This window comes from Alligator sinensis, unplaced genomic scaffold, assembly GCF_000455745.1.
Source record: "Alligator sinensis unplaced genomic scaffold, ASM45574v1 scaffold1084_1, whole genome shotgun sequence".
In the NCBI taxonomy this organism is placed as follows: Eukaryota; Metazoa; Chordata; order Crocodylia; family Alligatoridae; genus Alligator; species Alligator sinensis.
Window position 1 is genome coordinate 672,418 of NW_005842677.1, and position 15,260 is coordinate 687,677.

General features: G+C 47.0%; 1 protein-coding gene and 1 long non-coding RNA gene across 2 annotated transcripts in view; both read right to left on the reverse strand.

Annotated features, from left to right (window-relative positions):
• The window catches only part of PRKAR1B (protein kinase cAMP-dependent type I regulatory subunit beta), a 125,016-nt gene that overhangs the window by 109,507 nt on the left and 249 nt on the right, over positions 1-15,260 (reverse strand). The window contains 1 exon segment of the mRNA XM_025215797.1: positions 15,182-15,260. This exon segment is cut by the window's right edge and continues 11 nt beyond it. Within this exon segment, the coding sequence (XP_025071582.1) occupies positions 15,182-15,260 (79 nt within the window).
• Positions 7,877-11,131, reverse strand: LOC112551947. The gene is made up of 3 exons (XR_003096284.1): positions 10,127-11,131; positions 9,531-9,581; positions 7,877-8,161 (listed from the first exon to the last, which is right to left on the reverse strand). It is a non-coding gene; the product is annotated as an uncharacterized LOC112551947 (long non-coding RNA).

Consider the following 15,260-nt stretch of genomic DNA (forward strand, 5'->3'; position numbering starts at 1 on the left):
AAAAATACTGTTACCAAAAACTCCTCCTTTTTATCTGTGCCTCTGATGACATCATGCTCTTTTTTAATTATTTCACTTGTTTTCTTTTACCTCTTACTATCCCATTAAAATGTCTTGTCGTCTTTCAATGCCTTGCAAAATCTCAGTCCTTTACCACCTCTGATCTATATTACATATAATTTACTGTATATATTAATCTAGTACATCATATATACTTAACTACATATACCTAGGCATGGCAGGATATGATTTTTTATCAGTAAACCTTGATGAACATTGATTTCACCTCGCACTCACAGACTGACAAAAAAACATTTTCATCATTAATAATCAAAATGTACAGAAAGCGGATGCAAGAAAAATGATGGCTGATAGAGAACTATGCTGACTGTAGTATAGACTGCAATTCCAGAAACCCCAAGGGACTGGGAGCAAAGGAAGAGGAAGTGACAACGCAGACAAGGGAGCCACGGGTGAGTAGAGCCAGGGCCTGATGGCAGCTCTGCTGCTTAGCTGAATGCAGTCCTATAGTAGTTATATTTGTCATGAATAAATTATCTGCCCCCCCAACACCCTTAATTCGCGCAATCCCAAAGATGTAAATAGATAACAATCAAAATAAATGCTTAAAAATAAACATTGATATTATCCATCAAAGTTATTTAAAAAAAATAAATAATGAATGCTGCCAAGCCTACATATACTTCACTATGCTTTTTATTTGCTACATATACTTTACCATGAACTCGGAAAGCTATGTTATAAACTACCGAACACATTTCCAGTCCTTACATGTCCATGTAAACCAAACAGAGGAAAGAATAGCCATAGATAAGGGGCGGGCAATTATTCCGGGCAGAGGGCCACTGACTGAGTTTTGGCAAGTCATCGAGGGCCACATGACAGGCAGCCGGGGCAGATAAATATTAATTTTCTAAATTTTTTAAGGACCCCGCAGGCCGCATTTTAACCACCCCTGCCACAGATTCTGCTTTTTCAAACGCTAGCCAAGTAGCAGCTTTTGTATTTACATCTGGTATCCAAGATGAAAATCACTGCAAATATATTTTGCTGTGCTCTTCAACAGCATTCAGGCTACTGGGCGAATTTTCTGAGCTTTACTACAAATCATTGGCTGTACAATGCCAAATCCACAGCTGCTTCCTTATTACCCTGCTTTATACTGGACAGAATCTTAACGCACAAGTAACTCCCACTGAACTCACTGGGCTTACTCACGGAGGAAGGAGAGCAGCAAAAATTGGCCCTTAGAGCATCGAAATAAACAACTAGTCACTCTGAGAGATTCATCACACTGAAGCCTCAAAGCCTCCAACTTGTGATGTTGCTCCTCAGCCTAGCTGTACTGTTTATCCATGTTCCATGACACCTCGGTGATCTCCACCAGCACTTTCTAAATGACAGAGGCACCAGAGAGATGCGTTTCTGATCTGGCAGCTCTGTGCAAATTAAACTGGCATCCTGAAAACTCAACCGCTAAATTTCCTTGCTTGTCTTTTTCCGCCTGCAAAGTAGCAAATGATACTGCTTGAAAGAGAAGGGCAATAAACGGGGAATTAAAAAAAGAAGAAGAATGACATCTAGAAATGAAAAGTTAAGTCACTGGTATTATTTATTGGCAACTCATCAAGCCGTAAAATCAAAGCCTTGTTTTTCATGTACTGTAGATAATGCCAAGTGAACAAGTAATTAAAAAAAGAAATGAGTGGCTGGGCAAATGGGGAAGTTAAGAACATGTTGTGTTACTCAAACTGTGTTCAGTTTTGTCCTGCCTTTTCTCCATCACTTCGTGGAGCAGGGGGACTGGGGTTAAGTGGACTTGTAGATGAAGTGAAGTCTAAGGCTAGGGAGAGACAGTCAAAAAGCCGGAGCCTGAATTGATCCAATCGTTGCAGGTTAGTCTAACCTGCACAGATTGAACCAAGAAACAACTGAACAGATATTCACTTTTGACTGCGGAAATGCAGGCACGTGCCTGTAGTGGCTCAAGCCAGCCACCAGGGGGCGCCAGAACAAGCCCTCGGCTGGAGGGAAACTAAACTGAGTGAAGGGGCATGGCCAGGCCCCGGCAGGCCTGAGTATGATTGGGAAGGGGTTTAAACCCCCACCCTGGCCTGCAGAGACCCCAGCTGGGGTCTGCCTAGAGGGGGAGGGGGGAAGCAGCCCTTGTCAGGGGTCCCCCATGCACTCACTGGCTGGCAGCAAGAGCTGGGGTGGGGCCAGACCCCAGCGGCCTGGGTGCAAGTGGGGGTTTAGTCTCCCCATGGCAGGGTGGGTGGCACAGACACCGATAGGCTCTGTTCGTGCACCTGGGGCTGTGCACCTGGGACTGCAGCAGCCAGACACCAGTAGCCTGAGGGGAAGGGGGGAATTTAATGCCCCCATTGCAGCCAGCAGTGGCACGGGGACCGACACAGCGCCCTGGGCCAAGTCCCTCCAAGGAGCAGCTAGCCAGCTGCGAGGAAAGAGCAGGGAACAGGGATGTGACCTGGCTGTAGAGGTGGGGAAGCCAGGGCTAGTTACAGAGCCCGACTCACTGCTGCCTCCCGCTCTGTGGCAGCACAGCCCAGGCTAGGGCAGCTTCAGGGGGTGGGGGTCAGCACCCACCACCTCCTGCCTCCAGCCCCATGTGGGGGCAATGGTTTGCAGGACAGCTGCAACTGCAGCGCAGCTCCCCACCCCCACCTTCTCCCAGTGGTGGTGGCAGAGCAAACCATCGTGGCACATGGAGGTGAAGCACTTGTCACCCACCGACTGATCGTGGTGGCACCAGGTACCTGGGGTGGGCTGCTGTGGGCCAACAGCGTGGGCAGCTGCCTCCAGCCCCATGTGGGGGCAATGGTTTGCAGGACAGCTGCAACTGCAGCGCAGCTCCCCACCCCCACCTTCTCCCAGTGGTGGTGGCAGAGCAAACCATCGTGGCACATGGAGGTGAAGCACTTGTCACCCACCGACTGATCGTGGTGGCACCAGGTACCTGGGGTGGGCTGCTGTGGGCCAACAGCGTGGGCAGCAGCAGGAGAAGACAATGGACTGCCGCAGCCCGGTCCGGTCCAGTCTGGCCCATCCCCACAGCCCAGGGGTGTAAGCAGCAACTGGCCCGTGGCAGCCCTCTCCTGCTGGCAGTGGAACAGCGAAGCATCTCAGCGGGCAGAGGTGAGGCACCTGTCACCCACTGCTTGCTCACAACAGTGCTGGGCATTCGGGGCAGGCTGCCACAGGCCACTCACTGCTCACTCCCGGGGCCGCAGGGCCAGGCCAGACTGGGCTGTACTCCTGGGACGCAGGGCTGGGCTGGATCAGACTGGGTTGTGGTGATCCATTGCCTCCCCCTGCCGCTACCCACAACCCTGACCCACAGGAGCCCACCCAAAGCGCCCGGCACCACCACAAACAAGTAGCCGGTGACAGGTGCTTCACTTTCACCTGCTATGATAGTTTACTCCACCGCCACTGGGAGAGGTAGGGGCGGAAAGCCACACTGCAGCTGCAACTCACCTGCAAACTGTGGTCCCCCACGGGGCTCAAGGCAGGAAGTGGCAGGTGCTGACACCCGCCCCCTGGGGATGCCTTAGCCCAGGCCATGCTACCGCAGCAGGAGGCAGCAGTGAGTCAGGCTCTGTAATGAACCCCGGCTCCGCTGCCCCTTGAAGCCAGGTCACATCCCCCTCCTCACCCCTCCCCACGGCCAGCTGGCCACTCCTCGGAGGGACTCAGCCCAGGCTGCTATGTTGGTGCCCGTGCCACTGCTGCCTGCAATGGGAGGATTAACCCTCCCCCTGCCCCCACTTCCCCTCAGGCTACTGGCGCGTGGCTGCAGCGGCCTCAGGTATGTGGCCCCAAGTGCACAAGCGGAGCCTATTGGTGCCTGCGCTGCCCCCTCTCCTCCCCCCCCTCCACTTCCACTCCGGCTACCAGGGTCTGGTCCCACCCTGCTCCTGCCATTGGAGCAGCAAGGGGAGTGGGGGACTGGGGATGCTTGGCAAGGACTACTGCCCGCTTGCCGGGCAGACCTGGCAGCGCTCCAGAACAGGGTTTCCCACCCCCACGTCTTTCTCAGCCAGCCAGAGCAGTAACAGTGTTCCAGCTAGGGAGGAGAGGGACAGGGCCAACGCTGCTTGGCTGGAAAAGACAGCCCAGCGAAGGGCTGCAGAGCATGCAGGGATGCTGGAGGACTCTGATTTAACTTAAACCAAGAAGGGGTCTGGGACACAAGTTCCATAAACCAGTTTGACCTCAATCAGTTAAGTCTGATACTACATTCAACCCGGTTTATCTCAAACCGGTTTCAGCCATTTGGAAATTGGTTTATGTGCACTGAACTCATGTGCTGTTACAGGTTTAAACCACTTTCTGATCACTTAAACCAGTTTGTGTGTGACTTCTGTCCTAAGAAAGGATTTAAAGTAGCAAGGTGTGAAGTAAGGTAGACTGGAAAAATAAATGAAAAATAATAGATACTGGGTCATAGGAAAGGAGACACAATGATAGGGAGGGATCAGAAAACAAAGAGGGTAATTCAAAAAGAGAGTTGGGCATTCTAAAGGAAATTGGGGGTTGAATCAAAAGAGACCAGAGCATGCAGAAAGAGATGAGGGAAAGAAGGGAAGAGCAGACTCATTCACAATCAGTTTTTATCAATATTTCCCCTGAAAGACTGCAAGTTATTATGATCACAAGAGTCTGCTATAAGGCTGCAAGCTACTAAGCTCACAAGCTTTTGTGGTAAACTTTTCTTTAAAAATGCCTACTCAAACCTGCCAAAGCTTACAGAATGGATGACATGTATCTTCAGGATTTTTCCTTTGAAATCAAGATTTATTTTATTTTTTAAAGAAACATGATGGCCAGCAAACAGGCTTCTCAGCTTGCTATGCTGATAGCTGAGCAATGTTCCTGTAGATTTGATAGGGGTAGGAGGGGAATCACAAGCACTCAGCTTGGACTTCATAGTGTGGCTTGACAGCACCTCCTACATATCTTTTACTCTTTTCCTCTTACCTTATATTTTAGGCATCTATCCCTTCCACTTTCCTCCAAGATTACTTAAAAGCAGCTGGCAGTGCCTATTTCATCTAAAAAAAAACCCCCACCTAAATTCTACCCATCTTGCCTAGTCTTTTCAGTATATTCCAAGGTAGATTCACTCTATATCCAAGTTACATATCCATGTCCTTTGCTCTTATTTTTATGACCACGGGGTGCATCCCCACCTGCAGGGCATTGTAGTGGCAAAAACCATAGCAGCAAAGATTTGTGCCACTACTCTAGCAGGGCACTTGGGGTGCCTGCCATTTTAAGAGGTCACCGACAGGTGAGGGTCAGGGCTAATTGTGGAGTCAGCTGACCCAGGGAGCCTACAGGTGAGGCTAGGCCTGATGAGGGGAGTCACCTGATTGGAGGAGGGCTGGGCTTAGGCAGGATATAAACCCAGACCCTGAGAGTAGGGCTGGCAGTAACATCTTGAGATCTGGTGGAGGAACACTGCCTCCTCCATTCAGGTACAGCTCCTGAGTGCCAGCAAGAAGAATAACATCTGGAGCAGTCTGGAGGTTTGGGTAAGGGGATGGAAGAGGTCCTGAGGACCCAGTGTGGGGTCTGGAGCCCTCAGAAGGGGGGCAGTTGGATGCCTTTGGGCCTATTGAAGGGCCAGGTGAGATCTGAGAGAGGGGCCAAGTAGTTAAGAGACCTATTGAAGGATCTGGCTGAACCCAGTGAGCGAAGCAGAGTGTGGGGGCCTACTGAGGGGTCCAGATGAGCCCAGAGAAGGAAGGAGCTAGGGAAGACCTATTGAGGGCTCCAGGTGAGCTCCAGAATGAGTGACCAATGGAGGGGCCCAAGAGGGCAGATAGGCAGAGAAGAGAGGGCTGACAGCCGGAGGACTGACCCTTGGAATCTCAACTGGTCTGTGCGGGGCCAGGGCCCAGGAGGGGCCCAAGGCTGAAATCAACCACAGCAGAGGCTGCTGGAGCTGAAAGAGCCTGAAGTTCTCAGTTGGCCTGAGGCAGGGCCAGGGCCCACAAGAGGCCAAAGGCCCTTGTGTAGCCACAACTGAGAGGAAGAGGTCAAAGAGCGTGCAGCAGCCCAAAATGGTGATGGCTGATGCTAGGCCATCCAAGGAGGAGGGATCAACAAAAGGGGTCTGAGAGAGAACCAGGAGGCAGAGATGGAGGGCCCACAGGCTGGCAGCCCAGGAGGGGTGTAGGATATCCAGGGGGAGCCCAGTAAGGGATGAGTAAGGTCAGGAAGGCCTGAACACACTAGTTCTAGGTAAGACCTGAAACTGCACCCTACTGGAGCTGGTTAGCATGGTGGGGCTACCTGTGGCAGAGCAGCCACTATGAAATGCCACGCATGAGCCACCCCAGGGGAAGGCAAGTATGGGACACCAGAGAGGCTTAGCTCCCATTGCCTTGTGGGTTATCCTGTGGAGGGGGAAGGCTAGGGGAGCACATCCTGACAGAAAAGCACTGAGCAGGGAGACCAAGGCCATGGGGGTCCAGAGCCCCAGAGAGAGGTCAGGAAAGACCAGGACCATGCAGGTCATGGGGCCCAGAAAGGGGCCAGGGAAGAATAGGACTGCAAGGGGCCAGGGAAGAGTGGGACCGGGAGGGTACATCAGCCCAAATAGGGGGCAAGGAATAGTTGGGGCCGGATGGGTCGGAGGGCCTGGAGAGCGGTAGTGAAAATCAAGGACCAGAAGACTCCAGGATGAGACCAAGGGGCTGGTAGCCCAGGGAGTGGTTGAGAGAGACCAAGGGGTCTGAGGGCCCAGAGAGGGACTAGAGAAGAGGCTGAGGGGTCTGGCAACCCAAGAGGAAGACCAAGGGGTTGGGCAGACCAGGAAGGGGCTGTGCAGAGAGACCAAGGGGTCTGAGGGCCCAGAGTGATGCTGAGGTGCCGAGGGATCAGAAGATCCAGAGAAAGGCTGCATAAGCAACTGGTAGACCATCAATGAGGATGCCATCTACAAGGCTTGGGGCATGGTGTACGGGTGGAACAGAGCCACACAATTTTGTCCATAAGGCCTTGGCCACAATCCTGGTGGTCACTGTAACAAGACCAGGGCAGCCCCCCTCACTGTTTAGAACCATTAACATCAAGGCATGGAGGACAAGAACACGGTAGGGTGCAAGAAATGTTTTTGGTTTCCAGGGACTTATGGCCACCCCTAAAGATGGTACCCTATGACAGCTACTTTTTGCTGTTGTGCACACCCCTGCACACGTGCTTTAGTGTGGGGCAAGCTGCCCTTTCTCTGTTTCTCCCAGCTCCTGGTGTGCTGGAGAAGCCAGGACAGAACTAAAGGAGGGGATATACTCTGGCCAGCAGCCAGAGGATCTCTCTAGAAGACTGAGCCTCCATGTTTACCAGTGCACATTTCTGTGGCATGTGCCATGCCGCTTTTTTTTGTGACTTTTTCTTTGCTACTGAGATTTCCGTGCGACACATTTTAACATGCTGGGCATGCAGTCTGTGCTGTTGCAAAGAGGTTTGTGGTGTACGAAGGCCGCACATGCCTGAATGTCTGGATCCAGCCATGCGCTTTACTTAGAGTGATTATTATGTACAGATTGAGACATCTTCAACAGCCACATCCAGACTTCCCTGAAAGCATCTCTTATACTAAAAGACAGTGAGAGAGAGTAATTTAGGAAGTCAAGTAGTACCCTTGAGTAAAAGAGCAACAGCAGTCCTTCTTAAAAGTTTTCAGTGGCTCTCGGGATGCTTAGACCAACAAAATGACAGCAATAAGACATACCCTAATTTTTTCCCCCCTGTATCTCACAGAAGAAAAGTGTAGAATCTTTTGTCTGTCTGTATCTAACAGTTTGATTGAAATGAAGAGGGAATATTGTGTAGTCAAAACCATTTATCAAAAACAAATTAAGAAGGCAACAGATAAGCCATGAATAGCTGGAGGAATCAGTGTAGCCATTGTAGAATGAGCGCAGAATTCGACCAATGTTGAACTCTTGAAAATCTCATCCTCCATCAATTTATTATCTCAGCTAGAACCTGTGTGGATGCTCTCAACTGGAAATCCAGGCAGTGAATCGGCATGAAGACCAAACTGTCTGACATCTCCACTAGGAATTGTTTTGTATTCTAGAGCAATGATGCAACTACAGTGGTATTTCTAGATGGACACATACAAACACAAATAGGACAAAGAAGTTATCATTGAGACATCTACCCACAGCAGTAAAATGTCCATGCTCTATCTATTACTACGATTTATGCTGAACCTACAAATAGGGAAGTGGTTTCAATCTGTAGACGAGCACCTTGAGCTAACCACTCAACCATGACCTCACCACCACTCACTAACCACCATGACCTATGGATGCTTAGAGTACTACTTCTGTCTTTTCAGTGGATATCTAGAAGAGGTCTGTCTCCAAGACTGTCAGCTGAACAGTTATGGAGCACTTGGGACAAACCAGCCTACCAGGGAATCTGCATACTTCTGTTCCTCCCACAAGTTTTGCTGTACTCTCTTCAATCTCAGCTTCCACTAACAAACTCACAAATTAAAAAGTAAAGCTTCCAGTTCCTCTGAGGCAAAAATAGCTAATCTCAGTCCAAATCAGAGGACTTACTGAGTCTGCCATGAGACAGAATGTAATAATAGCACCAAAAGAGGTGTGAACTTGCCCTATAAATCTTAACAGTGGTATGTTTGCATTTAAATGGTCATAAGCAGGCTATGAGCCAAGAGGAGCTGAATTCAAGAGGTTTAATTTGAGTATGAAGTCTCTTCCTGGAGAAGGAAGTAATGTCAAAATCAAGGGAGGTTTCTCAACTGATGCTTGTATGGGTTTAATGTTTATTAGATAGAATTCTGCATCACTTAGAAATGAGTCAGTAGTTTAACAGATAAAAGGGTTGAATTCTTTTTCCATTCTGCAAATAACAGATACTGCCATAGCTCTCCCTAGACATAGATTCCTAACTCAAGAATGGTGTGCCCCTTAGCAAGCTAGATGATACATCCACTCGGGTTTCCACAGAGGTAAAGTATTATCCAATCAGTACTCTGATGGCACTGTAAGTGCCACTGATTAGATATAGATTGTAGCCATGTTGGTCTAAGGACATAGGCAGACAAGGTTTTTTGGGTAAATCTAATATCTTTTATTCGACCAACCAAAATAGTTGGAAAAATTCTTCTTTGCAAGCTTTCAGGTACAAACACCCCTCATTAGGCTGAGGAAGCATCTGCAGTTGGCCCATGCTCTTCCTGGGTGGAAGATCCACTTGGTCTGTGCTCTTGCTGTGCTCTGTTCCACCCAGGAAGAGCACAGACCAACTGCAAGTGCTTCCTCAGCCTGACAAAGGGTGTTTGTACCTGAAAGCTTGCAAAGAAGAATTTTTCCAATTATTTTAGTTGGTCGAATAAAAGATATCAGATTTACCTAAAGCACTTTGACTGATTAGAGGCTACTTTAAAAATACCATTTTTCTGCTGTAGAATAATAATTAAAATTGAAGACAAAGGTACTTACTTGAGGTGAGCTTGGTCATGTCAGGTAGTAAACTCATCAAATCACTAAGAGCTAAGGAAACGGGCAGAGTACATTACATTTGTATTCAAACCTTGCAAGCTCTAAAATTGTACTGTAGCCTGATGAAATAATGTCCTTGGACAATAACTGATCCTGCACTTTAAGATACTTTATTCATATGTTTAAATTAAGCATGTGCTTGTCTCCCTGATGTCACTAGAACTACTCATGTACTTAAAGACAGGCATGTGTTTACCTACCTTGTTGAATCGGGGCTCTATAACATGACGGTGAGAAAATAAAAATGAAGGCCAGATCTAGACGACCCAAGGATAGGCAGTGAGCAACTTCTCCTGACACTGCTTGCCACTTGTCAGTTCCTCACAGGAGAAGAACTGTCACATGGACCAATACATAACCTAAACTGTGAAGTCCAAAAATGTTCTAATCTGCTTCTGACACAAGTTGTTAAGAGCGCTATCACAAAAATACAGGTTTTCCTACTAAGTTCCTACCATGCTTCAGAAATCTAAGTGTAAAGAGTTTAGAAAGACAAATATAAAAATGTCCAATTTTAAGCACTTTTTAAAAGTCACCTGGCTTGTCCTCTCTGTCCAGTCCATGCACCCAAGTTCTTATATCAGTGATCATCACTTGCATCTCAGGTTAGGTCTACTCTGAAATTAGAAGTATGTTTTCAGCATGCTTAGGCATTCCTGATCTAGCAGTGAAACCAAGCCAGCAGGTTTCAATGTGGACCAAAGAAGCCTGGCTAGGATCCTACCTATACGCTTACCAGCTGAAGCTGATGCTGGGGTAAGTTTGCTGCTCTGGGTGCCTCAACCATGTAGACAAAAACTAGCTAGGTGGCTGTGCATGTGTCTCAATTGCTCCTCTGGCTGCAATGTAAACATGCCTCAAAATGTTATAACATAAAAAGGAGATAAAATAATATTTCTCTATTACATTAAGTAGATAAAATTTGATCTACTTTTTTGAGGGCGAGTTGGAGATGGGTTGGGAGTATATGTAACAGCGGTATTAAAGCTATCATGAGAGAATAAGTCTTATTTCGTTTTGAATGCAGGGAGCTTAATAGTAATCTTGATTTTGTCTGGCAAAGACTTCTGTATGTCTGCTCTGGCTCCTGTAAAAGTTCCATCTAATGCTGTTGTCTACTGGCCCCATAATTGGCTGAAAATCTTGTTTAGTGGAATACAACTCTTGTGAGAGGTAAGAGTTGCAGAGGACAGTGGGTGAAACACTCAAGAAGCTCTGAATTTGAGTCTTTTATCAAGATAATATTGTAATAGCTGTGCTACAGGACAGAGTGCATTCTAGCAATGTTCTGGCCTTTTTTAATAGGATGGTGAGGCTTATTTTTCTTTTTCCTAAGAAGCTGTAAGGCATTTTCTTTATCCTTGGTCATGCCTGAAGATTTTACAGAAAATGACTGGTGTAGATTCAGACATCAAACTCTAATCAAGTGCAGGAAGTATTGATTTGTTATCCTCTTAGATCAATGGGCCCAACCTTGCTAAAGTGTGCTTTTTTGTTGTTGATGGGACTGTCCAGTAGTGTCTACACCCAAGACAAAATACTATGCCTGATTACTTCAGTGCATGATGTTGTCTTGAGTTTACCCTGTACTTGAAGAGATGTATAATTAGCATAATAAATCAAATTGTATCTTTCATTTTCCTAACGTAACTCCATGGGAGTCAATAGCTCAATTCTGTCTCAAGAATTACTTTGGAACCATGGATTTATCTTTACACGTTTTCTGCGAGTTCCAGTTTTCAAAGTGTTTGAAAAATGCCTTGTACGTCTTCCCAAAATTGTTCCAGTGAACTTCTAAAGAGATATCCTGGCATTTAAGTCCATTGCTTTATCTAAGCAAACAAGATGTTCTTTGTCTTTAGAAAGTGGTCCAAAACACTCACTTCCCGGAAAACAGCAACAAAAATTATTTCAGCAGGCTGGCTCTCATAGCTCTCCATATGGAAGGGTAAAATGCTGTATAATCAGTCACATGGGGTGCTAGCATACAGCATGCTACCACCCATACAAGCCACACCCATATTGCTGTGCATATACCACACCCATATGACGTGCCTGCCTTGGCAAACAACTGTAACAGGCAATTGCTGGATTCAAAAATCGACAAGCAGGATGTGTAAAAAGTGTATTAAGTATAAATGTCTGGCATAACAGTGCCAGATATGAAGTAGATATGAAAAACAGGATAAAAATGTGTCAAAGTACTTCTAGCTCTTCTTTTACAAATTATAAAGCATTCTTACACAAACCAGTCAAATGCAAGATTCACCAGCCTTGCACATAAGTCCTGATTCTCTAGTGCGGGACATGGTGCCTTTCACTAACTTCACTAGGGTCCCATGTGGGTACAGGAGTGTACTGGGACAGACTGCATTGTACAGTTCAGGGGCATTATAGTACTAGAAGTATATAGGGCCTTAAAACCCCTTCAGGTTTCTACTCCCTCTGGCAACACAGCTGAAATGGGGTGGCTGCATGGAAGGGAACAAATGTATGCTGTCCTTACAGCACAATCCTTCTGTTGGCCCTCTGAGTTCAGGGAGCAAGGAGCTGAGCATGTTTGGGAAGGCAGCTCTTCCTGGGTACCAATTCCTCCTGTCTATTCAACAAAGATAACCTAATCAGGCTTGTCCTACATGAGAAGTACACCTTCATGACATATGAACCCATTTCCTCTCAGGGAAATCTTGGGAGACAGCTAGTTACAGGAGCCATGCTTCCATAGCAAAAGGAATTTGGAAGCTGTAAGTTTCCACAAATGTCCCCAAATCTCTAGATTTTGGGGGCTGAACCTCTTAACTGTTCCCCACAGGTTAGGGCGCATACTGCCTTCTCTCACTGTTAGCATGAAACTGAAGTTTGGCTCCCAGGTGGGCCTCTCACCTAAACAATGATCTAGTCCCTAATCCCATTTGGGTTCTAGAGCAGGGGAAAGTTTTAATTGCCTTGTATGGCAAATAATTGTTTTCATCCTCCCTCGTATTCTGCTATGAACTCTCATCTATCAGTCTCTCCAGAAATACAGTAGAAATAAGGGAGCCCTAACAACTGTTCCCCAGGGCACCCTTGGGGAGAACCAGGAGTAATGGCCACAAATTCCTGGAAGACCGTTTCAGGCTCAACATTAAGAAAAACTTCTTCATACTTAGACTGTGGAATAGGCTCCTTCCAGAGGTGGTGCAATCGCCTACCCTGGAAATCTTCAAGAGGAGACTGGAAAACATCTTCCTGGAGTCACCTGACCCCACCTGTCTTTCCTGCCTGGTACAGAGGGCTGGACCCAATGATCTTCCAAGGTCTCTTCCAGCCTTACAACCTATGAATCTAATCCTCTGCTAGTGCACTAAATATGAAACATCCTGCTAGCCCTGGAAATAATTATAAAATTCTGAAATAACATGTACTATTGTGGCACATTTAAACTAGCAATTTGCAAAATATGCTGCCATCTTCTCACTGGCCAGGTCTACATGAGCGACTGACTGCATAGTTGTTACTGCGCAGTCGTTTAGTACTTGCATAACCAAGTACTAAATGACTGCACAGTAACCGGCGTTATTGCGCAGTAGCATCCTTGCACATTGTTTTCTGACACTACTGCACAGTAGCTCATTACTACTACAGGGTAGCATCATATCACAGTTAGTGCCCCCAAATGCTACCGCGCAGTAGCCAACAAGCTGTTGCACAGTAGCTCATTGCTACTGCACAGTAGTGTCTCGTGTAGATGCGCCCCCTGGCCAGGAGACCTAAAGGCAGGTTTCATCACTTGCAGATGGAGCTTGGCTTTCAGAAGTTTAGATTATGGTGTTTTGAGACGTGGCGTCTTATTTGTGATCTGGGTACACAACTCATAGATTCATAGATTTTAGGGTCTCTATTAGATCATGGAGTATGACCCCACGCCATGGGCAGGAAAGAGTACTGGGTTCAGATGACCCCAGCCAGGTGTTTGTCACAATCATAACACATAATCCTTGTCCTTGTTATACAACTTTGCCTGTCCTTAAAGACATCTTTACAGTGATAAGATGCCCCCATCATTATATATAAGGTTTAGTTTTGGTTTTTTTAATAGACATTCAAGTTTGGGGTACAGTGTATCTACAGACACAGAAAAGACTTACAATCACTAATCTATACAGTGCATATATAGCAAACATTAAATCAGCAGTATATGCAGTAATTGATTACTACCTTTCTTGCTCTATTCTTTTTAAACTTTAAACCCCAAATTAGACTTTTATAATTAAAAAAAAAAATCACTTTAAACAAAGTTGCAACTTCAGGAAAATTACACCTTTATCCTACCAAGAACTGCACATTTACTTTTAGCATGCAGGTGGTCTAGTTAGGATCTCATGTTTAAATTTAAACAAGTGCAAAAGTCTTTTTGGGATTGAAGATTTCTGTGGTTAAAGACTTAGGGTATGTCCCCACGAGCGTACATGTGCAATCTGCTGTGCCTCAAAGCTGTGTGATGCGCCACAAACCATATGCGGCACACATGCACCCCTACACCTGTAGCATGGTGCACCCCTGCAGCACGATGGGGTTTTTTGACACTGGGAGATCCTGGCGTCAAAAAAACTGCTGCTAAAAAAAGCATCACAGCACACAGGGCAGCAGCACACACCTCCAGAAACCAAAGCCTGGCTGGCCAGAGCCATGCTTTGGCTGCTGATCAGGCTCCGACCCAGGAAGCCAGATAAGGCTGCTGGGGCCAGCCAAGGTGCTGGCCCCAGCCTCCCCTACCCCATCTGGGTCCCTCTGCCATGCACCAGCATACATGTGTCCCTGGGCATGCCCAGGGACAAAGAGCAAACGGCACAAATATGTACCGCTGTTATTTTGTCCCCACACGAAATGCACGCCCCTGCACGTGCATACTCGTGGGGGCGTGCCCTTAGAGTCTAATTCTCCCTCCTGTATCCATGTTTGGAAGGCCTGTCACCAAAGAGGAAGTTCTACAGGCTCTTCTTCCTTTCTTCCATCTTCTTCCAAGGCCACAGGCCTCAGTGAGGTCCCAGATGAACAGCTAGGCTGTTTTTCCCTCCACACTGTGAACACTGCTGTGCAGTGCAGTGGTGTCCCTATGAGCACTGCTTCTGTAGGAGGAGCTTGCACGGTCCAGCACAGGCAGGGATCAGTGAAGTCAAGTGGCAGGTTGGTTCCTGCCAATCTTCCAGTATCTACACAGAACTTGGGAGCTGTCACAGTTAGATACATAATAGGGACAGGGCAAAGACAACCCTCTCGTACTGGAATGAGAAATTGCTCCCCAGTATAGAGGAACATGGGCCATAACACTACCAATGTTTGTAACTCTATGAATCACTTCCAGGAGAAAGCATAATAGTCTGTGCAGCACACTGACAATTTGGAAACCTTATCACAGGCAAAAGCATGCTGTGTAATTGCCTATATTACACTGCCTACAAACAAAGGTTTTTCTTTTAGAGCATTTTAAAATGGTAACTAACTCGAAGCACAGCATGCCAGGAAAAAGTGTACCCAAAGAACTGAGACTTTCAGACCATCCTTTGCATTCATGCACTTTGAAAGTGAACATAAGGAGCCCAGTCACTGACCTTTTCTAATTTTTCAAAGTGTTCTCGCAGGAACTTCATGGGCCGGTCGGGTTTTGCAATGCAAAGGTTTACGATACAC